Source organism: Hemicordylus capensis, chromosome 6, assembly GCF_027244095.1.
Source record: "Hemicordylus capensis ecotype Gifberg chromosome 6, rHemCap1.1.pri, whole genome shotgun sequence".
In the NCBI taxonomy this organism is placed as follows: domain Eukaryota; kingdom Metazoa; phylum Chordata; class Lepidosauria; order Squamata; family Cordylidae; genus Hemicordylus; species Hemicordylus capensis.
Window position 1 is genome coordinate 29502828 of NC_069662.1, and position 27414 is coordinate 29530241.

At 46.4% G+C, this 27414-nt stretch overlaps 1 protein-coding gene and 1 long non-coding RNA gene across 5 annotated transcripts in view; one reads left to right on the top strand and one right to left on the bottom strand.

The window, feature by feature from the left end:
* Positions 1–1357: 1357 nt before the first annotated feature.
* Positions 1358–27414, bottom strand: part of LOC128330190 (uncharacterized) — a 38651-nt gene continuing 12594 nt past the window's right edge. The window contains exons 3-6 of one of the 4 annotated variants that reach the window (XR_008309994.1): positions 9944–10034; positions 8931–9008; positions 4256–4339; positions 1358–1550 (exon numbers count right to left, since the gene is read on the bottom strand). This is a non-coding gene — a long non-coding RNA (uncharacterized LOC128330190). The remainder of the gene's footprint in view (positions 1551–4255; positions 4340–8930; positions 9009–9943; positions 10035–27414) is intronic. The other 3 variants (XR_008309996.1, XR_008309995.1, XR_008309993.1) reach the window with 3 other exon arrangements.
* Positions 9197–16456, top strand: LOC128330184 (serine/threonine-protein kinase SBK2-like). Its single transcript, XM_053262632.1, has 4 exons — positions 9197–9349; positions 11669–11833; positions 13290–13492; positions 14985–16456. The coding sequence occupies exons 2-4, from the start codon at positions 11671–11673 to the stop codon at positions 15576–15578; spliced, it is 960 nt and encodes a 319-aa protein (XP_053118607.1). The 5' UTR covers positions 9197–9349; positions 11669–11670; the 3' UTR covers positions 15579–16456.

The following is a 27414-nucleotide window of genomic DNA, read 5'->3' on the forward strand; positions in this document are numbered from 1 at the left end:
CAGCAGAGCGCAGGAGTGGGGAGGATCACAGTGGGGGGGGGAGAGGTAAGCACCTGCAATCTCCCCAGTCCCAACAGTTGTGGCTGTGAGAACAACCTTATCATCTAGCGCCATCGCAATGCTGCCTCTGGGTTCCTCACCAGAAAGACATCTCAGTTGTATTTCTATAGGCCTGAACAAGTTGACATTGCAATATGCATAATGCAGCCTGTGATGCTTCCTGTATCTGTTGTTGCCACCAGTTACTTTCAGTGCTCCTCTTCTATACTATCGGCTGCCCTTTATAGTGGGGGGATGCATCAGGCATGAGGTTACTCCAATAGAGAGAGTCCAAATATTTTTAATATGGAGAGTAGTAATTGTTTTACAAAGAAAAAGAAATTAAGCAAAAGATCCTTCTCAAGAAACACACAGGGATTATTACCTTACAGCCTGTGTCCTTTTCTTCCAGCTTCTTCCTTGGCAGTTAATTTCCAACTGACTCTCCTTCCTGGGTTCTGAGATCTATGGAACTCTCCCTGTCAATCCCAGTACCTAGCAGCAGTTGTCATGCGTACCTTACTAACCACACACACCCCTCCACCAACCAAGCAAAATATAGACACATGAAAATTGTTAACCAGTGAGTCCTTCACACAGCCAACCATTTTAAGCATGTCATGAAAAAGCAACTCAAAGCTGCTCTTCTAAGTTCATTTACCTGGAGGTGTAAAATTTGCCAAACTCTGGGTTTTGATCTGGGATGGTGTGTGTGTGTGTGTGGGGGGGGTGTTATGTCTAGGAATGGGCTATTAACACCTTTACTTGTAATCCCGACTTTATTAAGTGTCTGCAGTTCCTCAGATTGCCAGCTGGCGGTGCTACAGATCAGGTCAATAATGCCCTGCATATGTGTGGTTTCCTTTTGATTTGTTTTTCATGGTCCGTGTTTGACAGTTGCAGCAGCTGTCTCATCTGTTTGTCAGATGGGTGTGTGTGTGTGCATGCTGATCTCCGTCTCAGCAGGGCTCATGTCAGATCCTTCAAGACTGGCAACAACTTAGTAATCTTTGAACTGAGTTGTGGCATGGTTGGCCACAGATGAGTAAAAAGCTTCCCTCTGAGGTTTGGCAGGGAAGGAAAGGTTAAGTTGGAATTTAATTCTTTATTGTTTATTCCTGAATTTATGATGATAAACACTGGAGTGTAAGTATGGTGTGTAGGTTCAAGACCCTGTTCAAACATGCAGCTCACTGGAGTGAATTTGGGCCGGTCACCATCTCTCAACCTAACCTACCATACAGGATTGTTGTGAAAATGTGAGGGGACATGTATGGATGTTTAAAAAGTAATAAAGAATACTCCCAAACAGAAGATGAATGTTTCCCATGAAAAGATTTTATTTTCAAAGTGTAAAAGTATCTAAAAGAGTTTCCACTCCAGTAAACTACAAATCAAAGGCCTGGTGAATATCAAACCATGTTCATAACTTCCTGAAAGAGCCAAGGAGTGGAACTTCTTCTTCCCCACCATATTCCAGCTTCTTTGGGAGGGGTAATAGCCATGTTAGTCTGCAGCAGAAAAACAATGAAGCAACTTGTGGCACCTTAAAGACTGTGAAATTTATCTTAGAATAAACTTTCAGAGACTACAAGCCATCATCAGATACACACTGAAGTGCAATCCTCAGTAAATAATAGTTTTATCAATATATGTTCACAGGCTGACATCTAGACTAACACTTCACTGGCTCTATGAGTAAGGACCAATTTTCGCCACTCGCCCCATCTCTCTGAAGCCCACTGTGCCTCCTAAAAACATGTCCCAGGGGGTTGCACAACCTTCAGGGACATATTTTTGAAAGGTACAGTGGGCTTCAGAGATAAGGAAAGTTTGAAGAAAATCACCTCATCCCATAGCACCAGTGCAGAGTACTCGGGATGTCAACTGTTGTCTTTTGTTTTATAACATTTTCATTTTGTTTAGCACTTTTTTGTTTGATATTCATCCAAATTTTTGGAGATGTGCACTCAGGCCTTAAGGTGCCACAAGGCTCTTGTTCAAATGTGTTACACTGTCTATGTTCTCAAGTACTTGACAACTGCCCGAAATGAACTTGCACATGGCCAAGAATTGTCTTCATCTTCAATTAAAAATATTTATACTCTGCTTTAACAAAAATGTCAAAGCCATTTACATGGGGGGGGGGTGGCGGGCAGAATGGATTCCTTCTCTCACAATCTAAAAAGAAAAAGATACAGGGCAGACATGAGCAAACAAGCACTGGAAAAGATTCTGTGCTGGGATGAAATAGGAATAACTAGCAGAACTGGGCACAGAGCATCTGTGCCTCTAGTTTGCCACCGCCACCACCCCACAGCCATCACCATCTTCTTCCCTACCTGTCTCTGCCGCTGTCCCCTGCGCCCGCCTGTCCCCTGCGCCCGCCTGTCCACCTGCCTGCCAGCTGCTACTTCCCCCACCCACTGCCGTTTTCTTGCCGGCCAGCTGGCCACCCTCTTCCCCCCGCCCGCCCACCCACTTCCCCCACCAGCTGGCCACCACTATTTTGTTTCCCCGCCGGCCAGCCAACTGCCGCCACCATTTTCTTCCCTCCTGCCCGTCCCCATCGCTATCCGGTAGCTGCTTGTGAACTCTTGCATGAGCTGCCATGCATGGGGTTAGTGACGGGTATGCCTAAGAGAAATATATATAAAGAAGATATATTAAGACTGAGTTTTCCTAACACTATTTCTAGTCACTCAGCACTGTCAGTAAGCCCAGAGGCAGTCCTTCCATGAGGCGAGGTGAGGTGGTCCCCGCAGGCAGCAGATTACTGGGGCACCAGCAGTGTTCCCTGCTTTTAAAAGGGATGAGAGGAGAATGAGAGGAGGGTGCACATGGTGGGGGGATTTGGCACCCTGCCTCAGGTGCGCAGAGGCCTGCCTTCAGCCTCAACAGAGTAAGCCAATAAGATTAATCTCATAGTTCAGGGGAGAATTGAGGCTGAGAGGTAGGGGCTTGCCTAAGGCTGCTCCATAAACTCATGACTGTGGTGAGAGTGGAACTGAGAACTCATCCCTCAAGCTCTGAAGAACCCCTTCCTAGGGCAGCCAGAGGCAAAGGAGGAGGACACAATGAGTGGAGACCATGGCAGTCGTTCCAGATTAAGATGGGCCAAGTACAAATACAAGGCCTTGCATATGCAGTGTTGGAAAGTCACAGGCTTCTCTCTGTCCATGCGTGAAGCGAAACCTCCCACTCTAAATGCCATCTGGGTGTTGATCCCCTCATTATTGTGCCAGGGTAATGACCAGCAGAAAGCACCATTGCCAAGGTAAACAACACTCAAGTTCTGCAGCTGTTACCCAGAGCTTCATTAAGCTGGAATGTGCCACCCGTCTGCTGGATGTGATCCAGGGCATTAGAACTGATTGCTAAGGGATGTGATCCAGGGCATTAGAACTGATTGCTAAGGAGGATCGCTGTCAAGGCCTGGAACAATGGGCATTAGAAAGGGCCAGTTCATGCCCAAATCCCTGCCCATCCCTCTTGGACCAAGGGGTTGAAGCTCCGTGACTAATCCATTGCCATGACAATGGCAAAATCTTGATTTCAGAGGAGCAAAGGGAAGTGTTTATGCAGAGATGGTAGTTGCCAAAGTTGAGATTAAAAGCCTGGATCATTCCCAGGTCAGTGATCACCTCCTGTTTGAAAGCCTGCAACCCACAGAAATACAAAAAGAGAGGAGCACTAGGGAGTATAACAGTATTGATCAGTGCAAACCAAATGAAGTTGTCACCTACAGTTGTCACCATTGACTGGGACCAGGGGTGTAGCTATAATTGAGCGGATGGAATCAAAAAACCCAGGACCCTCCCCCCGCTCCAGCCCTCTATTTTCTTCATTATCTCCCTCACTCCAAGGGACCACCCCTGGTCTGGACACAGTTTACCCAAGTAGGCAACAGGGAAGCATCCAAACAAGCAACCTCCCTCCAAGTGTCCCCACCCAATATCTGAAGTGATATTGTCCAGCAAAGGTTTGACCTTGTGTTTTGGATGATTTTATAAACTGCCCCCTAGACAGTTTGGCATCTAAATTAAGTGATCAAAATGACATCCACACCCTTTCTTTGAAATGGCATCAACATTTAAAGGCATGTAGACCAAATGCTGTCAGACTAGGAGCAAGGAGATCTGGGTTCAAATCCTCACTCCGCCATGAAGCCCATTGGGTGATCTTGGGCCAGTCACTACCTCTCCATCTGACCTACCTCACAGGATTTTTGTTAGGGTAGGATCTGGAGCGGGATGGTGGGGGCGGCGGCGGAGGGGATCTTGTTTACCACCTTGAACTCCTTGGAGAAAGGAGGGAACAGAAATGTGGAAAACAACAATAAGGAAATATTTATTTATTTTTACCTTTTTGTTACACTTACATATAAAGGGGAGCCATGGTCTTACTTTAGCAGTAAAAGGACCATACATGGAAGGAGAGAACCATCTTTATCCCCTCCCTCATGCCTTACCTCTCCTTCGTCCATTGCTCTGGGCCTTTTTCTTCCTTTCCAGCTACTTTCACTATCAGAGCTGGGCAGGGAGGGGGAAAGTGCTTAGAAGCAGAAGCAGGGTTTCTCAACCCCAGATGTTGTGGGATTCCATCATCCTCAGACATGGCCTTTGTGGCTGAGGATGATGGGAGTTGTAGTCCGGCAACATCTGGGGGCCCAAGGTTAAGAAACCCTTGCTTAGAGCAAGTGATTGTAGAAAGGCAAGAGGAGGGACATTAGCAACTCCCTTCTGTATGCTTTCCCTGTTAAAAGAAGATACCCGTCTAGATTTACAGATGGATGGACAGACCCTCACATTTTATTGGGCCCACAGATGCTGGTGGCAGGAAATTGCTTTCCATGGGCGCAGGGGGTCTAGAAGAAAGGAGGCAGTTGACACCCCCCCATTATGCCAGACCCATTTAATTCAATGGGGTTTACACCTAAGTAAGCAGGTATAGGATTGCTGCCTTTCTCCTACCCCCAGGGAAAGATTTTGCAGACACCCACATTGCTTTCCCCTTTTGAATCTGCCACCTAAAGCAAGAGCTTCACTTTGCTTCATGGCAAGGCCAGCCCTGGTAAGTAGGTGTAAGGAGTTGGCTGTGCAGTGCTTCTATCTGGCTTCCTGCAGTAAGCTGGGGTGGGGGGGCGGGGTGCCCCAAGGGCAAAGCTACCTCCTTTTCCCAGCATACACCCCATACCTCCTGGTTCTTCAACTGCAGTATTAACAAGACCTGCTAAAAGCTGTCCTCTGGGTAGGGGAACAAGCTCTCTCGCATGCCTCTCTTTCCCCTTTCACTCCTAGAGCACTAAACAATTCCGGCAAGTGACTCTCCATGGAAACCCAGGGTACAACAAACAGTGCACGGCCCACCTGCCTGTTTATGCCCCCCAGCCCTTCCCCAGAGGCAGCTTACTGCATGTACATCCATAAGCTGCCATTGGCAAAGGCTGAGCCTCACGCTAGGCAAAGGCTGCCAAGGAATAAGGAAAGGTCAGGGCGCATCTGTTTCCTGATGAGGGGCAAGATACCAATGTGTAAGCAAGGGGAGGGGGCTGTGCCCACTGCTGACGATTCCTTCGGAAACAGGTGGCCGGCCCTTTCCCAAAAGGCAAAATACCAGGTAAAGGAACCAGAGGATTTGAGGGGCTGCTGAACTTGGCACTGGTAGGGTTCCTGCTCAAGATCTCTCAACTGTGAGTTAGAACAGAACGAGGCTGTTCTCATGCGCAGCCAAAATTGGGCTAAGGCAGCCAAGTCTGGCCTTGGTTGATTGTGAGAAGCAGCGCGAGGCAAGTAGCTGCCAGTGGCAGCAAACCCACCTGCGGAGCCCACCTCTAAAATGGGGTGAAGGGAGCGAGCGCTCCTTTAGATCCATTTTCCAGATCGTCTTCAGCACCAGCTGCTATCAGCTGGTGCTGTAGCTGTGATAGGTGTCCACCCATTGCCGCAGGGATGCCGACAATACACTGCACACTCATGCGGTGCATTGTGGGACTTCCAGGGGGCAGGATGACGCGTCCCGATCCCTGCAGACCAGCACTGCCAGGTGTGCCGGATCGCACACCCTGACCCTCCCGGACCAGCAGCCAGATTGTCTGTGGGTAAGGCGAGCTTCTGCTGCCTTCTCCACCACCCACTGCCCAGCCCTTCTCACTGATTGTGAGAAAGGGCTCAACATCTAACCATCCTGCTGTGCTTACAAATAGGGTGAGCAAAAAGCCTATTTCTATCACCTCCATGATATTTCAAAGCAGGTATATGGGTGAAAATATTAAGCAGTATGTGTGACTCCTGGGATGGAACCAGAGGCTGGTAGTTTTTCTACAGCTTATCCAGATGCCAATCAAATGCAGGATGTGAAAAGCTTTCACGTGTGTTCTAAATGTGAGATTACTCACCATCCAAACACTCCTACAGACTTACATCCTACTTCCCAGCGCACTCTGTCCAGACGCCAAGGAGAGACCTCATGCAATATCCACAGCTCCACCTGCTGGCCAACTCTTGCTTTACTAGAATAATCCATCCTTTTTTTCCTTTTGCCAGAAAAGAATTAATGAAAAGGGGGAGGTTATTCTTGGAAAACAAGAGCTGGCCAGCAGGTGGCGCCGAGAAAATCACGCAAGGTCTGTCCTCAGTGTCTGAGCAAAGCATGAGATTGTGCTGAGGACATAATTCTGCAGGAGTGTGTGGATGGTAAGTTCGTACTTCGGATCACCAAAGGTTTTCACCCCTCACATTTAAATACTGTCTGCATAAGCCCCTAAATTAATCAAGCAAGCAGACAAGCTATATTTTGTGCATGGCATTAGAAGATGAACTTTTGATTACTGTATTTTAAAATCAAAATTGTGAAATGCATATTTTTGGGTTTTAGATGATACAGGAAAGGCCTAGAAATTGTGCAGAGTGAAAGTTTTCTCTGCCACCCTCAGAGACAAATTACTCGGAAACTCCTTACAGCCCCAATAAGTCCAACTATTTGCAGGTTTTATAAGTATGAGAGCTAGGAACACAAACTCATCACTAACTGTAGAAACACAAATATTGAATCTGTTAGAGGTTGTTGATTTTTACCCACAATAGGTAAAACAGCAGAGCACTAAGGAATGAGCACACACTCCAGTTACAGAGTAGGTAGCAGAGGATGGTTTGGATATTGAAGCTATTTAGAGAAAACTCATGGAGATCCTTGTATGACTAAACACTAAATATTTATTGGTTAAATACACTTAGATAGGAAAGACCTATACCTAATCTAAAGGACTACATAATGGATAGGCAAGGAGAGAGAGGGAGAGAGAGAGAGGTTTCCATCTGCTCTCTAGGAGGAAAGGAAGGATTGTGACTCAGCACAGGAAGTGCTGCGGAGTCAGTTCGGGTGTCATAGAGTAGGGACAAATAGGGAGACCCTTACTCACTGTCTCTACTCCCAATGCCCCTAGTGGTCATTAGGACAGTTGGTGCAAAAGGTCGATGCACTGGAAGTTCATCTCCAACAGAATCACCCCCACAGGCCTAGTTCTCACTGAGGAGGTGAATTTGTGTCTTGGCTGTACCATTTCAGACTGCAAGCAGGCAGATTGATGATGCCAGTTTCTGAAGACTCCAGACCAATCTTGGATGGCTGGCAGTGGCAACCCTACCATTACCCCTCAAAGGTCAGCCTCATTGCTTTTTAGGCATCACAGATGCCTGGCTCCTTACAATGGCTGCACAGTAAAATTATGCAGCAATCACGCAATATTTTGCCCTCTGATTCTGCTTAGGTGAAGGTCAATCTTGTACTGTTGGCCTACTCTTATGCAAAATGACTCTTGCGTATAAGCAGGGCTGCTCAGCTTTGGCCCTCCTGCAGATGTTGGCCTACAGCTCCTATAATCCCTGGCTATTGGTCACTGTGGCTGGGGATTATGGAGTTGTAATCCAAAATCAGCTGGGGGGGGGGGCTAAATTGAGCAGGCCTGGTATAGTGTGATGGGCACTAGCTATTCCAAAATAAGTTATACCCAACTGCCTGGGTGGGACTGAGAAAAAGTAGTTTGAAAGAAAAACAGTGTTGGTAACTTTGCTAATAGGCTTGGCTGGCAGAAGTGGCTTTTGGGGATCTGAAAGTGTTGGACTTGCACTCCTTTGGAGCTAGCACTGCCAGTCTCTGGGCCTGCTTGTTTGCTACCTGCTCCATCTGCAAATCGGTAAATAGACATTTCGAAACCCAATTTAAGTCTTCTGTACTTTGTCCACCCAAGGAAATGATTCTGTTATTGTTATTGTTATTTTGTTATTTTTACATTTATATCCCGCTCTTCCTCCAAGGAGCCCAGAGCAGTGTACTACATACTTAAGTTTCTCTTTCACAACAACCCTGTGAAGTAGGTTAGGCTGAGAGAGAAGTGACTGGCCCAGAGTCACCCAGCTAGTATCACATGGCTGAATGGGGATTTGAACTCGGGTCTCCCCGGTCCTAGTCCAGCACTCTAACCACTACACCACGCTGGCTCTGTTAAAGCTGCCTTGGAACTCCCACTTCTTGGGAAAGTGAGGAGTATTACAAGGAAGCAGATGCAGGCTTGGGAGGAGTTTCAGAGCCATTCAACAGTAGAACAGTCTACCTCCTGCAGTGGTGGACTCTCCTTGGCTGGGAGTTTTGGCTGGATCTGTCAGGGATTCTGTAGCAGATTCCTACACTGAGCAGGGTGTTGGACTAGAATCCCTCCAAGGTCCCTTCCAAGTCTAAACGTCTATGATTCTATTAAACATTTGTGTGACATCAACAGTGACGCGTTGGATTGGGTTGCAAGATAAGGCTGACACAGTGAACTGCTGTCTGTCAAAGTATGAAAAGATGGGGCTGTATATGAACAGTGGTCTTTCTCTTCTGATCTGACCCACCTTTTCTCATCAAAGACCAACCACCAGTCCAGTGAACAGGGAGAAGAAACAAGCCCGGAGCCTTCTTTCCAGGAACATCTGGGACACATAGGCATAAGCATAAAAAGCAGCTGGGCAGGCGGGGATAAATATAACCCTGATAAGTGGCTGCTAATCCTGCCCTATGGAACTGCCTGGACTCCAGAGGCCTGACCTTTTGGGGCAGGGGGGAAGAGACGAGGGGGGGTGGCTTGGCCTGCTTTCCTACTTGTGTGGCTGGACTGAACCAGACGGGAAGTGGTTGCTATAAAAGGCTCCACGCGTAGCTGCATGCTGACAGGTACCAAACACACAGCCAGGGAAGGGTCGAGCACCAGGGAGTCAATCAACAGATCGCTCCACAAGGAAAAGGCACAGGTGCTTCCTCTCCACGGTGGCAGGTAAGCATCTGTCTTAGGTCTGAGGTGCTTCGGTTGCTGTTTAAGAATTGCATGTCAAGCCTTTGGTGAGGCTTTCCTGAAAGGCAGGCTATCAATACCTCAAACGGAGAAATCAAAAAGTGCATGCATGTCCTGCACTTCCCGTTGGGATGCAAAACCCATAGACTAGAAAGTGCATTTGGACTCTAAATGGCTCTGTTCTGCTTTGCAACCCACACCGGCCCACACCATTTCCAAGGGACACACGTTAAACTAAAAGGCATTCACAGAGCCACTTGCAAAAATGCCCCCGCTGTGGAAATGCTTTTATACTGTGTGGAGTGCAAACAGGCCCCCTGGCTGAAATGCTCAATTTCTCATGCAAGGCTTGTGGTTGCTGTGTGGTAAAGGAAAAGCACCTCTGCACACATGAACAGAGGCACTTACTTCTCCACTGGCTGATTAACATGTCTTCAAGCCTGAGCTCCAGCATTGTAAGCCCTTTTGTCATCACTTTGCTATCTATTGGGAACTGGGTTCAGGGTGTAGCCCCCCACCCCAGAATCAACCAACACCCAGCTGCCCTTCTAAGGCGGCTGGTATCCAGCCTAATACCTGTGGTGTCCACTTATGTAAACACTACGGTGTCATCCTTTCTGGTGCTATGCCAAGGGGAATCATTGCTCTCCTCACATGGGAAGACATGCTGTTTCAGAAGGACGAAGGAGTAATCAGAGAGGGAAAAGAAAACACAGCGTAGTCAGAGAAATGGGCAGCAAGGGAGGATCACATCCACAAGTTGTCTTTCGTGTCCCCCATCCATGGGCTTCTCTGCAGGGGTGTAGCTATAACTGAGCAGGAGAGGGGACAAATCCCTCTCCCTGGGCCCCTGAGGGAGCGGGCCCAGCTTCACTGTTGATGTGTTGATGTATGAAAATATGAAGTGATTGTAGTAGGTATCGATGTTTAAAATATGTCTCTGAGCCAGGGGAGGGGGAGAGGGTGTGTGTGTGTGTGTGAGAGAGAGAATATGTTTTGTTTTTCACCATGTCTGTATAGTTCTTCTGCAGCAAAGACAGAGAGGCGATTCTCATGATTGCCCAAAAGTGGACTAAGGGAGCCTAGCCTGCTTTTGGGCGACCGTGTGCTGCAACAGGAGCTGTGCGGCTCCTGGCAGCAAACCTCTCAAAGTATCCCTACCCTTAGACGAGGTTAATGGAGCAAGCGTTGATTGTGTGTCGCCGCGGTGTGCGTTGATCGTGTGTCGCCGTGACGGAGCCAGCAGTCGTGTGGGCTGCCGTTTGATTGTCCCGCAAACCCCCTTACTGATCGTGAGAAGAGCTTCACAGGGTGGAGGGGTGATGGGGACCCATCTTCGCTTCTTGTCCCAGGGCCACCGTGCTATGCTCCTAGTTCTCTGCCTTCTAACCAGCAATGACCCCCACCCTCACTTCCTGCTCCGCATTCTAACCACCCAGTTAAAATCTGCTCAGGCAAGTGCAATTTTGTTCCTCAGGGAGCAATATTTGCCACCTTCCCCAATCACTCTCTCCCCTACAGTGGAAGAAGGCCATGGATGAAACAAGCAACACCCAGAGCCTCTATTTACTATGTGTCTCTCCCTTCCCCCATGTTTATTCCCAGCACTGGGGCAAGCAGCTGCAATGGACGTCTCCTGGTTTGTAGGCTGCTGCAATAGCCTTGGGGGTCTGAGTATGAATGCTCAGACTTTCAGAGAATGTCACAATCTCTCTCTCATTCACAGTCACACCCCTGTGCATTTGGGTGATGAGGGGAATGCACCACTTTGATGCCACATAAATGAGATCAGACCTTTCTCACCCCAACAATAAATCCAGAATAACCACCGTCTTCTAGTTCCAGTACTTGCAAATCATTAGCAGATCAGATTCTCCACTGCATCCCTAGGAGCACGCTTGAAAAACGGCACCTTTCACTCAGTTCTTAAAACAACCTACATCAGGGGTGGCCCTCCCTCTTCATGAGAAGAGCTTGAACACATGTCTGCAACCAACCGAAAATCAAGGGAAGCAATAAAATACTCATCACTACTTGGCAGGAACATAGGAAGCAGCCTTATAACACGTCAGACCAATGGTCCATCTAGCTCAGTATTTTTGTTTACAGTCCCTGGCAGCAGTTCTCCAAGATTTCAGGCAGACGTCTTTCGCAGCCCTACCTGAAAATGCCAGGGCTTGAACCTAGAACCTTCTGCACGCAACACAGATGCTCTACCACTGAGCAATGGCCACCCAGTAATGGTAAACTGTCCTCTGTATTTATCCTCTCTCTCCGTCTCCCTCTGCTTTCTCTCTGCAGGCATGAAGCTAATCCCAGGCAACATTGCAAAGGGACTGGAAGAGATGGTGCTGTTGACGGCTCAGAATTTGCCTCAGGTGGAGGTGGCAAAAAGTTACACCATTCTTCGAGAGCTGGGCAGTGGCTCCTATGGGCATGTGCTGATGGCAGTCCACCAGCGCCAAGGTGTGTCAGGAGCTGGGAAACTGATGAAGGGGTGGAGCAGGCTGTGAAACCAGACCCTTGAACTAGTTTAACTTGAACCAGAGATCATTAGGGCTCAGCCTTTAAATAGCAGTGCAAGTAATCATAGAGAAAAATATTTTTCAGCATCCACAGGGCACATTTGTCTCCATACTATAATCAGAATCACCCCCTCTGGACTAGCGTTCGCTGAGATGGATATATGAACTGATGAAGCTGCCTTAAACCAAATTAGACTATTGGTCTACTTAGCTCAGTGTTGTCTGCAGCTTGGGCACCTCTCCAGTTGTTGACTACAACTTCAGCCATTTTGGCTAGAGACGATGGGAGCTGTAGTCCAACAACATCTGGGGACATGTGTTCCCTGTAACAGGGATTCCCAGATGTTGTTGACTACAACTCCCAGCAATCTCACCTGCAATGGCCTTTGGCTGAGGATTCTGGGAGTTGTAGTCAACAACATCTGGGAATCCCTATTACAGGGAACACTGCTGGAGAGCCAAGGTTGGGAACCCCTGGTCTACAGTGACTGGCAAAAGTTCCCCAAGATTTCAGACAGGGGTCTTTCCCAGTCCTACCTGAAGATGCAAAGGGCCTTTTGCAACTAAAGTGTGTGATCTACCACTATGGCCACGTGTCCACAGGTGGGAGACCTGCATCTAGAATAGGGCTACTCAATTTTGGCCCTCCAGCTGGTTTTGGACTACAACTCCCATCATCCCCATCCACAGGGGCCAATAGTCAGGGATTATGGGAGCTGTAGGTCTGCAGGAGGGCCACAGTTGAGTAGCCCTGATATAGACTATCCTTCTCTTGGCAACTGCCAACCCTTTGTTTGCTTAATATTTAGGGTGTTGTAAAGGAGAGCATTCAGCAGCTCAGAATGCAGTGGAAACTCTCAAATTAACTAGTCCTCCATAAAATTCTGCACATAGAATAATCCTTTTTTATGAGGGGGGGGGTGGAAATAGAAAGAAAGAGCAGGCAAGTTAAAGAGAAGGCTAGAACTCTTCTCCCTGCATGTTTGTGGAGATTTTGTCTTTTGTTACAGAAAAAATTAAGTCAAGGGAGCCATCACCTGCAGTCAGAAGCAGCACATTCCACAGGTTTTCCACCTCATCTTCTTGTTGCTAAGAATATCAAACTGGCCTGGTTTCCACAATCATTTGAATCTAGGTTTAATGTGGGTTACCAACATTAGTGTGATTATATGAACCCAGATCAGGGTGGGAATCTCAGATTCATCTCAGGCCATAAACCACCATATCATGGGGTCATACAATCATACTACTATCCATAATCCACATTAAATCTACATGTGAACTATTGTGTGAACCAGGCCTGTATTTTGTTTGGCCCATTTTCATAGTATAGCATGTAAGGCTAGGTGGTTTGATCTGAAGTGGGCAGAAGCCAAAAACCTTCTCCTCTCTTACAGGGACACCCATGGCGCTGAAATTTGTGCATAAGAAAGATACGGAACTACAGGATTTCCTAAGTGAATACTGCATTGCTCTGACCTTGGGGGCTCACCCCTGCATTGCCACAGCCCTTGGAATTGCCTTCCAGACCCCCCATCATTACGTCTTTGCACAGGAGCTGGCCTTGGCCAATGACCTCTTCTCTCTCATGGTGCCGCAGGTAACCACAGCTAAAAAGGCGCAGCCTGATTAGATATGTTATAGAGGGTGGGCAGCTGACAAGTTCTGGGCCAGTTATGCTTTCTGAAGTTATCAATTCTTTCTCTCCGCATCGTCTCCTTTATGCTTTTTGAAATAGCTCCTGGAAATGAAATGGGCTCTCTAATCTTGCTGGGCTGAGATAGTCAACAGACAAGTGCTCTCACAGTACTGTAATAAAACTGCCTCTGAGCATGTGGAAAGGGCCTTTTGCTCTTCCTTCTCCAAGTAATGCCCCATCACTCTGCATGATCCTGCATTAAACTGTTACATTCCAAATTACAAACAACTTTCAAAGACACTAATTGCCCCAGCCTGCTGCATCTTCTGCCCATTGATTCTTCATCTCCAGGTTCTTGTAAATCCATATCATCTGTGACTTCGGCAATCAAAATGCATTGTGCTCATTGTTTTGAGTTTGCATTAGTCCCAGGGCACACATGACTAAAAACCCACCAAAGAATTAAAAATATGAAAGCATTGATTCTCAGGCTTTTGGGTGCAATACCAAATTCCATGCTTACTTACATCAAGTGACCACAGAAACATGAGATATATCAGTCCTATTTAGACTGTATGTTGTACACATGTTCAGATCTATGTACATGTTTTTGTCTGAATGATAAAATGTGGTCACTTAAAAAATGGACCTAATAAGACCCCCTCAAAGGCAAGGTACTGATAGGAAGTATACTGCTGTATTCAACATAAGATGTTAATAACTGTGTGGACTTAGTACAGATCTGTACATGCAGTACACAGATCGTACATGCACTGAATATAATATGTGAATAGGGCTATATAGACCTACCTATCTATCTATCTATCTATCTATCTATCTTTCTTTCTCTAAGGCATAACTGTTGCTAATCCAATTTGTGACAGCTCTCACAAGATTTTGTGAGTGAGGGGAGGGGGAGAGGAAGGCAAGCGGCCGGTGAGAGAAAGTGGCGGCCAGACTGGCCATCAGGGGAGAATGAACTGGGCTTGTAGTGGGGCGGAAGAGAATGAACTGGGGCTTAAGGGATGGGGGAGAACAGCTGAAGAGAAGGGCAGGAGAGACAGCGAGAACTAGGGGCGCAGATGCTCTGAGCCAGGTCAGGTAGTATACACTATTTTCCTCCACTTTGGCTCTTTTTCTAGCTGCTTGCTTCTTGGAAAGCTGTCAGAACGTGCTTAAAGAGGCTGGACACATATACTGAGCTGAGCTTTGGTACCTGGGCTGAATGGAAGTTGACTCAGTTGTTGATGTATATGGGGCCAAAAGTAGACCGGGGGGGAACAAAAAGCTGGTCACCAAGGAGACCCCAAAAATGTTCCTGCCCCGAGTCCCCCAACAATCCAACCTGACCCTGTAGGAAGATGCAGTTGTTGGACCTGGTGTCCCTCACCACCATCAGGAACCCTGCAAGACTGTACATGACTTTAAGATCTCCCCTCTTTCTCCTACCCAGGTTGGCGTGCCGGAGCAGCGGGTGAAGCGCTGCACCCTTCAACTTGCCAGTGCCCTAGAGTACATGGAAACCAAAGGCCTGGTCCACCGGGACATAAAGCCCGAGAATGTGCTGCTTTGTGACCCTGAATGCCGGCGCATCAAACTGACTGACTTTGGGTTGAGCTGCCCACGAGGCTGTGCCATCGAGGCCTTGCCTGAAAGCCTGCCCTACACAGCGCCCGAGTTGTGTAGCCTAGGCCCAAAAGCCCGCCTAGAGGCTCAGCCTAGCCTTGACACCTGGGCTCTGGGAGTGCTGCTCTTCTGCGTGCTCACTGGCTACTTCCCCTGGCTCACAGCTTGCCCCACCGACCGGCATTACCATGGCTTTGTCTGCTGGCATCGGAGCCCACGCTTTGCCCCACGCCCACCCCACTGGGGACGCTTCACCCCACAAGCACTGGAGATGTTGAAAGGGCTGTTGATGCCTAACCCAGCCCACCGAAGCCCTGCCAAGGAGGTCATGAATTATATCAAGGCACCTTGGTTGCTACCACAGACCCTGAGCCATGCCCGGCCCAGCAGGGAACTTCTCGGCACTAGCCGGCGGTGCTAGGGAACCAGATTCACCATGTGGAGAAGGGAGGGGTGGCACCAATCCCATACTCCCACCTTAGCCACTGAGGGACCAAAGACACCCATCACCAAACCAGACAACTCATCAACCTCAGGAATGAGGAGAGACCAGTCCAGCCAGGGAAACGGGAGGCGGGGAGGGGACCTGTCAACCTCAAATAACACAGCAAGCTGCCAGTGGGGCGAGGAAGAACAAAGTGATTTTTAGGACCATTCCTTCATATTTGACTCCATCTTAGGAAGATCGTTCTCTGGTCCCTCGTCCCAGCTCTACATGCAAAATCCAATGGACTTGATTCCAGCCTTTCATTGGTTGGTAGCTGGCCATCTCATCCGTGAAACTCTCATCTCATGGAAAGAAGCCAAATCGACTTAACTTAATTGGCCCCAAAGCCTTGGTAGCTTGGGTCGACTAAAATTGCATCTGGATGACTAGGTTGGAAACAAATAACACTAGTTCCTGCAACTACAATCATCAGACTTACAAAATTTCTTCTGTATTGTTACAAGCCACCCATCCAGTTATTCAAAGTCTGCCTATGCTTGCCAGACGTTGGCCACTGACAACGGATACCAACAGGCAATTCTGCAGCTCTTTGTCCAGAGCCACCTTGAAATGTCCCGAGTCATATCTAACTGCTTTGCCAGTGAAGAATGGTGGCAAGGGCAGCTGCAAGGAGCAATTTGGTTGGGGCTGGCAGAGCTGCCGAGAGGTTTCTGGAGACAAGGCTGATGTGCGGTCTGTGATTGGAGTTGCTGTGAATCTAGCACTGCCTACCTGTGCGCTTGCTGAGATGCTGCTGTAATACCTGCTCAACTTGTACATTTGTAAATAAATAGATTGTTATTGAGACACCATTTATTGTCAGTGCTCTCTTTTCCAAAGGAAGCAGATCCTGTAATGGATGCCCGGCATCTCCCAGTGGTTGGGAATGGAGGGTGGAAAACACTGTATGGAATGAAAACTCTTCCAATAGGGCTACCTGGCCCTTGTTTTCATCCACCTACTCTAAGCCCCTTCCGTCCCCTCCTAGACTCTCTTCCAATCCAGCTTTCCCAACCTCCCAAGCTGCTCCTGCCAACAGCATACCCTTCCCACCCCACCCACCCCCACCCCACACAAATACCCTATGTGAGTTCCCTATCACAGGCAGCCCTTTTCCTCCTTGTCCTCTCTTCACTTCCCTTTCCTTCAAGCCCCTGCCTCTTAGGCTTAGTCCACATAAGCAGTAGTAAAGGGAAAGTGTGCCGTCATGTCAATTTCGACTCCTGGCACCCACAGAGCCCTGTGGTTTTCTTTGGTAGGATACAGGAGGGGTTTACTATTGCCTTCTCCCTTGCAGTATGAGATGATGCCTTTCAGAATCTTCCTATATCACTGCTGCCTGATATAGTACCAGTGAGGATTCGAACCGGCAACCTTCTGCTTGATAGTCAAGCATTTCCCCGCTGTGCTACTTAAGGTGTTGGTAGCATGAGCTAAAGTGGACTGTACCACATCAGACTGAGCCTGGGGAAAATTACATTTGAAAATGCTCCCCTTCAAAACTCCCTACAAATATTAAACCAGGTCAACAATCAAAGGGATGGGTGATAAATATAGTTCCCTCCCTCAATGGTCCATGGTCTCTCAATCACCTTAATTCCTCGCCCCTCTTCCCATTACCTGAAGCCAATACCAGTTTGTTTGTTTTTCAAGTTCTTTCATGTTAAAAATGGATGAAGGGGTGGATCTTAAATTCTAATTCCTCTTCCTTTCAGGTAAATACACGTATAACCTGTATTTTTAAAAGGAGGTTATCTTAAAGAGAGTTGTCTTCTATTCAGGTAAAAATAATAGCATCAGTGCGCTAAGGCATGCACGTGCTCACACATTTTTTGATGTCCGCTCAGTAAGTTTAGATCCCGCTCAGGCTGAATCAGGAAGGTCCCACTCTGAATGTATGTGCACACACACTGCCCTGATACTGCCACCCAGAACAAAATTCATTCTGCACACAGATGAAAAAAAATAGGTAGAACACTGAATAGCATCCCAGTTCTCTGCTTCTGTGGAGTCAGACACAAATGGCAACTATTACCGCCGCCCCCCAGCCATTTTATTTGTTTATATCTATGTAAGCCACTTTGGGAACTTTTGTTGGAAAATGGTATTTATTTAACATGTTTTTATACTGCCCAAAACATTTGTCTCTGGGTGGTTTACAACAAAGCAAGTATATAAACATTCAGTATATAAATATTTGTTGTATTCATATTCTCTCTCTCTCTCTCTCTCTCTCTCTCTCTCTCTCTCTCACTCACACACACACACACACACGGCTTTATGAAAATTGTGTAAGCAGAAGAGAAAATCACAGAACCAATAGAGGAAAACCTCCCACCCAGAGGCAGAATTTCTAAAACCACACACACCACACAACATATTACACCACACCACAGAATGCCACAAACAGAGCAGGTGTACTGCCAAACAGTGCCTGCAGAATAAGTAACTCCAGATGCCACAAGCATAGGGGTCAAACCATATTTGCAGAGGGAGACTAAAAATCAGATGCAAAGAAGGCATTTCAAAGCAGAGAAAGCTTGCTGGAGATCAGTTTCCTTCCTCCATGAAGAAAAGTAAAAATCTGTCATGTTTGTTGTCTTCTGAAAATGCAGTCTGTGCGTGTGAGGTTGTTCATCTCCCCCACCATGTTCTCCTCTGCTTACAACCCCCACTATAATTACAGCCATTCTAACCAATACTCCACCATGGGTAAAACAAACCCTTGCGAGCTATTATGTCTGCTCCTAGGGAAGACACACCTTTGCTCCACACACCTGGAAGCTTTTTGACTTTTTGAGTTATGGCCAGCATGAGGCTCTTTCAGCTACAAGAGCAGCTGTAACCGGAAACTATTAACAAGCGGCCAAATTTGCTTGACTCTTGCATCCTCTCTCACACCTGCTAAATATAACCCAATGCAGAAGACAGCCACAGCAGGTGGGTGGGAGAAAAATACTCCCCCTCCCCTCTCTTCTCTTCCTCTTTGTTGATTCTCAGGAGGGAGCTCAGACAGGGGTCACAAGGTTTTGAGAGGGATTATGTTCAAGACTATAGTTTTCTACATATCCAGAACTGATCCATAACAGCAGAGAATTGGGTGCCTGGCACTGAACTGAACATCCCGATTAAGCATTCATTAGAACTGAACATTAGTGCACACAGGTTCCTAGGTTTTTTATGGATATGAGCCTGAAGAATAACCACTGGGGCATGGAGGCATGGACCAATGGTCTGACTTGATTCAAGGCAACTTCCTACCTTCCTATGAGCCCTTCCTATGTGTCTGGTCTTGGGCACACATTGGTGTTTCCCAACTGTATTGCTGAATTAAGTCTATTTAATTTGCCCCACATAATTAAGTGCGGGCCATCAAGAATCAAGCACACCGTTATCTGCATCACCCTGCCCTGTTTCAGGCAAAACTATGTTATGTTAATAATGAACTTGGCCCTGACATATTTAGTTTTTCTTGGCCCAATGGCAGCCACGACATGTATATGATCTGGATCGGGACAATAGTGGGAGGGGGCCCCATTGTGGGCCCAATCCAGATTGCCCTCTTTGACCCAGGAGGGAAACTCCATAGTCTTATTACAGTTAGGAAACTGCCTTTTTATTTGTGGTGCACAAATAAATTGTGCATATGATGAGATGTTATAGTGGAGAAGTAACTTGCCTAGGGAGCAAGAGGTTGCTGGTTCCAATCCCCGCTGGTATAAACACCTATAGGGCAGCAGCGATATAGGAAGATGCTGAAAGGCATCATTTCATACTGTGTGAGAGAAGGCAATGGTAAACCACTCCAGAATCCTACCAAGTAAACCACGTGAATCTGTGGTCACCAGGAGTTGACACCAACTCGACGGCACAACTTTACTTTATGATGAGATTACCTGTATATCTGTTTTATGGACTTTAAGTGCTAATGTTTTGCAGATTTGTGCTTATTCACCAGAAGCTTTCAGTATCAGTAGACAAATTAATCAATACCTTTAAAAAAAAAATCTGCAAACTCACACAAGCACATGAGCAGTAGCTATTCTCTCCACCACCCCCACCACCCCCGCTCCACACTATCACCAGGTGGCAGCAACAACGGCCGGTTTTGCATTGGCATATACATCAATGCACATTAATGGATGAGGAAACAAACAGCAACTACCTTTCAGAACTATCAAACAGAGGCCAAAACATCTCAGTGGGGAAAAGGAATGCCTTTGTCTGTTTTTCACCATCGTGTTCACCTATTCCAGGGTCATTCTCTCCTTCAGCTGCCTTAAAGTATTTTCCCGTCAGACCCAGTGATGAATTACAGGAGCTGGCCAGGCTTAGAAAGTGGTGTTCAAAACATCGTAAACTAAGTAAAGTTGCCACCTGGCTGGTTTTTTATTGGATCTGGATAATTTTTCTGTAGGCCAGATGACAGGGGTCACCCCCGCCCTGCCCTCACATTGAGCTTAGATTCAATTTTAAATGGAATAGTATATATCAACATGTAAAATGGAGTAAGTGTGTTGTAATGGCCCGGTCTCAACCAGCCCAACTTTACGGATACCACCAGGTAGATTTCTTTATTTTACTGGCTGCCCTTCAGTCTTCTGTCTCCAAACGTACACAAGGTAAAGTGAGAAGGCATCTAAGCTTGGGGTGGGGAATACAGAGAGAGACACGAGTGTCCGATCACAAGAGTAAAAAAATTACTAAAAACAAAAATATTCCAATTCAGACAACAGACTTTTGGTAAAAAAGTAGATATGAAAAACATTACCCATAGGAGCATAAGGAACAAATAAAAGTTGGAATAACTGCATCCAGCAAACCTGCACTCAATACTGTGCCCTAATAGAAGTTCTTAGAGTCACCTAATGGTGCAGCGGGGAAGTATTATGGATGTGCAAACAGGTGGCCTGGGTCACGCAGAGGCCAATTGCAGGCGCGGCGGCTTCCAAAATGGCCACCGCGCTGGAGAGGGAAGGCCTGAATGGGCCGAAGAGCCAGCCAAACAGGCCGGTTTGGGCTGCAAGGGAGGCCAGTGGGGGGAAGGGGGAACCTCCATGGACCCCCATCCCACCCCTGCCGAGGCCTCCTCCAAGAACTCCCCTGAAGGGGTTAAGTAACAAAAAAAACCTCTTTTATTATTTGTTTACAAAAATGTCCACGAAACACCCCCCCCCCCCGGACCGGACTGAAACAAGGGTGGGTGGGTTCTGAGGGGGTGCTGGACCAAACTGGCCCGGTCCTGTTCGAGTCCAGTCTGGACTCAAATCGAACCGGGCCAGCTGGTTCAGTGCACACCTATATTGGGCAGCAGCAATGCAGAAGGATGCTGAAAGGCACCATCACATACTGCATGGGAGGCGGCAATGGTCAACCCCTCCTCTATTCTACCAAAGACAACCAAAGGGCTCTGTGGTTGCCACGAGTCGACACCAACTCGACTGCACACCTTTTAATAGAAGTTCTTACTGAACTACTTTCTTCGCCAGCTCTTACACTCTGCCCTGCAGCAGGCCTCTGCTTTCATTTCTTCAGGAGGCCTCTCTCTGCTCCTGCAAGAGGCCTTGCTCCGGTGTGCAGTCCGTCCTTTCAGCAATCTTGGAGTGATTTAGTGCTTGCTAAGTGGTTTCAGCCCAGATTCCAGCAAATCCTCAGCTCCAAGAGGAGCTGTAAAATTAGACCATTAAAATTAGTGTGTGAAATTAGACCATTGGTCTTCAAATGGTTTGTCAGAAGAACCCACAAGTAGACCTTGCTGTGACCAAAGCTGGGTTACAGCAATGACATTCCTGACATTTCTTTTAAAGAGGGTTTTAAGAAAAAAAGATTGGGAACAAAAAGAGAGAAAATGACTCGATACAAACAGAGGCGTAACTAGGGAAAACGGCGCCCGGGGCAAGCACTGAAATGGCACCCCCCCCACCGCCGCCCCCCCAACATACTACATTATACTTAGGTTTTTCCTCACAAGCGCCCGCCGCCACCGCCAAGCCAGGCCACTGACTGGCCGCCAGGCGCCAGCAAAGCAATGGGGGGGGGCGCAGGCGGCGCGGAAGGGACCACTCATGGGGAAGGGGGCACCGACGCACTCCCTTGACTGCTGCAGTGCTGCTGCACTGATCAGGAAACATTTGTATTAACAAAAAATTAAAAAAAAAATAAAGAAAATTTGGTCATGGCGGCGCCCCCCACGTGATCAGAAAAGATGGCGCCCGGGGCACGTGCCCCCCCTCCCCCCCTATAGTTACGCCTCTGGATACAAAGGATGACAGGCCTCCTGTACCTTTGTGTAGAAGAGGGAATTAAGGCAGATAACGTTGTTCTTCCTCCTGCTGCATGACAAACTACATCCTTCAAAACGCTTTCTTTTACGCAATTCTGAAAATGTACAAGAGTCCGGTCCTTTTTCGCATTTGGTCTACCCAGGAAAACAGATATTTATGTTTTTAAAAAAAGATGTTGATCCCAACTGTGATGGTTCCTGTATCCGCTGCCACCATTTTTGTTCAGCTGGCCTCTTATATAATATCTGTTGCCCTTGGTAGTGGAGGAGTGCTTTAGGCATAGGGTCCAAATATAAAAATAAATATAACTTATTTTCACAAAGAAAAAGAAACAAAACAATGTTCCTTTCTAAGAAATACACAGTTCAAAGCACAACCAATTAGAATTTTCTATCCTTCAGTCTGAGTCCTTTTCTGCCAGCCTTTTCCTTGACAGTTAACTTCCAACTGACTCTGTAGCATACATGTTGACATCTACAAAACTCCTACTGTCAATCAAAGTATGTTACAACAGCTGCCATGTTTAATTCACTAAACCCTTAGACTAAACAACAAATAAACACATAAATGATTCCTAATTAGCCAGTTCTTCACACCAACATATACAGACTGTGGTAGTTAAAGGTTCTGGCAAAGGTTTGAACAGTTATATTCAATCCTCCTTCCATTAAATCTGGAGTACCTAGATTCCATGGACCTGGGTACTTTACTTTATCCTCTTAATAATCCTGGGAAGAGTGATTGATTGGCCCAAGGTCAACCAGTGAGCACAGGGTTTAGTGGGTATTTGAAGTTGGGTCTCTTTGGTCATTGTCCATCCCTTTACTGCACCATATTGACTCTCAAAATTCCACTGTTGGACCCAAGCAAAGCAATGATGACTTGAAGAAGCCACCTTCTCTCATTTCCCAATCACATCTTGAAATATTTATCTTAACAGTACAAGCCACACTCCAACTTTGAGCACCATGGAAGCATTAGGAAACACTGTCCCCAGTGGCTGTCCTCTAGTTATGAAACTTCCTCACCCACCTTGATCCTGAGTGTGGTTCCTACTTGGGCTGGCTGGGAATGAGGAGGAGATGACGATCGATGAATCAGAGGATTATAGTTTTGTTGTTGTTTTCAGCTGATGCATTTGATTCAGGGCTGGACCCACTGCCCACAAAACCAACATGGCTGTAAAATTTTGGGCTTGTCAATGAAGCATCACGTGATCTGGTAGGTGTACTCCATTTGCTCCTCCTCCTGAGAGTTACACCCATGCATTGTCTGTGTCATTGCAAATGATTCTTGTGCAGGGTTCTGAGGTGGAACTAGGATTGCCATATTCTAGCTCTCCAAATCTGGGTGCCAATACCCTTGCTTGGATAAAGCCATGATTTTCTTTGTGGGTAGCCAACCCTGCCAGGCAAGCCAAGGAGTCTCTGCCAACAGGACTGGACAGCAGAGATCTGGGTTAAAAGGGGTGTGTGGCTGTGGGGACTATGATGTCTGGTTTTTGACCCACCACAGCCCTGAGCAAAGAATGGCATCTAGTCTGAAGGAGCTCTGTTCATGAGTGGATGCTGCAATCCCTTGACATTTCAGAGGTTAAAATAGGGATGCTTTTCTTTAATTGCAAATATTCCTATTTTTACCTCAATGCTAGCTGCCTGGGCCCACCCTCCATATAATCCAACTGCCCCTATGTATGAGAGACAGTCCCTATTCTGCAGTACTTGTCTCTGACTGGCAAATCACTGTTCTTATTTTGTGCCCAACTTTTCCTTTTGGAGAAGCCTTGCTAAAATTTAACACTGTTAAAACAGTGTGAGTTGTTGGTTCTCATTCTTCATGGTTCAACTCTCTCTCCTGTGTGTCTAGATGAGAAGTTAAATCTTGGAATGATTAGGGTTGCCATATTCTGACTTTCCAAATCTGGGTGCCTAATTTGCATATTATGTAAATTGGCTTGAAAATAATTTTGCATATTAAAATTACCAGCTGCGCTTTCCAGTTGACTTGTATTTGCTCTGGATATCTACCAAGAATAGTAGGGGAAAATATCTTTGACCATTTTCCTTGACATATTAACAGCAGCAATAGAACAACAACAAAAATGCATAGCTTTTTAATTAAGTTGCAATTCTGTACACTTTTTTGCAGAAATGTACAAAATTCTGCAAATTCTGTACATTTCTGCAAAAAAAGTACACAAAAAGTGTACACAATTCTGTAAATTCTGTACATTTGAGAGAAGATATGATTGAAACCAATGGTGCTTACTTCTAAGTAGGCATGCATTGAAAGTAAAGCCAAGGAAGACCTTAAACATTACAATACACAACCTGATAGGCAGGTAGTGATTCACATCAAAAGCAAGCTATCCTCTCAACTGCCTGATAGAGATCCCCTGCTGATTAAAAAAAACAAGACAACGTTCCTCAGGGGATTACTGTCCTTGTGAAAATGAAACCCTCCGAGCTAGCCTCCTGTGTTCTTCCTCTCTTAATCCAAGTCCAGTGGTTGATCATAATAGTGACTGCACATTTTGCTCCATCTCAGCTTTTATAATAGCTAGAGCTTAGCTTTTTTTTTTTTTTTTTGGCTTTTTTTTTAAAATGAAAGCTGAAATCCAGGCGAATCCAGAAGGGCTAAGCAATCAGGGTGAGATGCTTGAAATCCAGGTGATACCCGGAATTCCGGGGGGCATGGCAACCCTATGTGGGACAGTTCATAACCAGTGCTGAATAGCTGATCAAGAACAGCTGGGGAGAAGGAGCTATGACAGGCATGAGAGCCAAGACCTCTGCGCCATTTGCATCCTTGTTTGTAAGGGTATCCCTGCTTTGGAGTCAAAACATCCAATTTTGTGAAGAGTACTGAATGTGCTTTGCTGTGCAGCAATCTTCCTGACCTTTGAACAGGCAGTTGGGAGTTCTAATCTTCTGCCTCTTCAAAAGCCCTTGGAAATTGATAGTTAAAGTGTGAAGATCTGAAGAGTGATGAAGATGTAGTCACGGTGATTATCTGAATCTCTGTGAGTGGGCTGATTACAAACTCATGTTCTTGGAAGGAACAGCTTTTTGCATTGACCTCTCCCTGCTCTTAGAGGCAATAAGTTAAGCCTGTGAATGGCCGGTTTTCTAAGTCAGGGGAGGGGATGGCACTCCCTATCAAGTTGCTCAGGGTATAGTTATGACATCTTTACCAGACACAGAATATAGGGAGGAAAGCAGCAAGGACCCAAGTGCTATGATTCTCCTGTTCTATCAACTTCAGCAAGGGCAGAAGTACTGCTTTCTTATAGTACCACTGTCCTCTACTTCAATCCTGGTGGCTGTTGGGTATACTCAGGGTAGATCAGGACACCAGTCAAATGTTCAAATATTTTCAATTGACTCATCCAATGACTGCCTGTTATTTATCCTAGTCAAATATTGTCAACAAATTCCATGAAGTAATGAAGAACACCCTTGTGTAAGTGGCTGGTTGCCATTTTTATTGCATCATGGGGTCATCTGATAGTAGTTGCAGGAGTGAGGGCTCTTTACTCTACAGCCCTGATGGTGTCAGAGTCACCCCTCAGACCCCCTCCCCATTTAGGAGCATACATCCCTTGAACTTCTGCCCACTCCCCATCTTCCAGCTTCCCCTACTGGCCATGTATTGTAACTGGAGATACATCAGAAGAGAAATGGAGATAGAGATTCAGGAAGAAGCATGAAGTAAACACACAGAGTCTGTGTGGCATAGGTTTAGAATTGTCGGGATTTGGCCTGACTAGAATTGTCTCCACTTGACTAGCTGTCAGAAGTGGAAAATGCAAACCCAGAGAACATTCCAGTCATTTCATTTTGTTACTGATGTGCATGAATTGTCATAGGCACACATGCGCACTAAGGCATGAGATTCAGCACGTGTGCATTGGTCTCTCAGATGCCATACAGATCAGCCAGACAACCTACACTACCACATGGGACAATCAAATGACTGCCTGCCATCTCAATCCATCTTGCTCTTGTCACTCTAGATAGCCAGACTGAAAGTGAAGCTCAGGATAACAGATTTCAGTCTACAGATAAGGCATGAAATGCACCTTTAACAAACTGAGACATCTGCTCATGCTCAGGGGGTATTTTGTCCTTAGATGCTTCCCATACAGACCTTTCTCCAAGGACTGTGCACATGATTCGACCTAGGACCCAGATTTATTTGTGAACAAAAAGAGGCAACCCTGCAAAAATGCCCAGGAGTAAGGACAACCATCAAGTCCATTGCATTTGCTGTGTGAAAGAGAGGACCCCACATGATCTGGTATGGTGCTCTGTAAAGGTTCTTAGATACCAGTTGCAGGGCAGTAACAGCAGGAGAGAGGGCATGCCCTCAACTCCTGCCTGTCGGCTTCCAGCGGCATCTGGTGGGCCACTGTGTGAAACAGGATGCTGGATTAGATGGGCCTTGGGCCTGATCCAGCAGGGATGTTCCTATGTTCTTATGCTCTTATAAATATGTGCGTTATCCGGCAAGACAGCGAGAGCACTAGAGACAGGGCCTTTCTGGTGGTGTCGTCATAAGTGCGGAATGCTCTCTCCTGGGAAATACATCAGGCACCCTTTCTTGGAGCTTATAAGTAATAACAGAATAATTATTTTCACTAGGAAAAATTATCCTCCATGCTTAGGGAAACTTGTATCTTCTCTTAGGCTTTTATGTATTGTTTATCTTTGTTTTTACGCTTATTTGTTATTGCAAGCTGCCTCATGTCTGGGGATTTTTTTAATGAAAAAAATGCAAAAAGGGTATAATTGGTTAAAATAAATAAATGATCAATATTTGACTCATTAACTTAGCAGGTTTTTTGTTTTGTTTTAGACTAGTCAAATGACAACCACAGCTCAGAAAAGACAATGGAGTGAAGATGGGAGAGGAAGCCAAATCACACATTTTGCCAAAGCTGTTGGATGAAACACTAAAAACTCCTTGGCTCTCACACCATCATCTCCTGTATTCCAAGCCTGGTGCAGCACAGCAACAGGTTCTGGGAACAGACAAAATCTTATTGTAGAATGCAACCCAGAGGCAACGGGTTGGCAATCTCTGAAGTATCAATTACTGTAGCTTTAAACATAAATACCAAAGAGTGTATTTACCTCAGTTTAAAACCCAATACAATTCAGAATGAGTGTTTTGCTACTTGGACTTACCCTGGACAACTGAAAGCAACAGAGATCCTTCTGGTTTGACCCAAGAACTTGCCACATCATGGGGGAGCAGGTAGCAAGGAAAAGTTGGGAGATGGGAGAAAGAATGGGAGACTTGTCCTCTCTTACTTCAGACTCCTGAACAACAGCTCAGGTATGAATGGGTGGATATAGAATGTGTGAATGAAGAATGAGCTAAAAGGCCATAAGCCACAACACTGTATTTTCCAACAGCTGCACATCATCCTGATGAAGGCTTCATTGGATGCTGGACAAGAGTTAATTCCTGCATTGCTGAAG

Bases quoted from the DNA above. Each gene is read 5' to 3' on its own strand.
- LOC128330184 (XM_053262632.1), top strand. From the start codon at position 11,671: ATGAAGCTAATCCCAGGCAACATTGCAAAGGGACTGGAAGAGATGGTG. The intron at 11,834-13,289 runs GTGTGTCAGGAG...CCTCTCTTACAG, and splicing joins GGCAGTCCACCAGCGCCAAG to GGACACCCATGGCGCTGAAA. The intron at 13,493-14,984 runs GTAACCACAGCT...TCTCCTACCCAG, and splicing joins TCTCTCTCATGGTGCCGCAG to GTTGGCGTGCCGGAGCAGCG.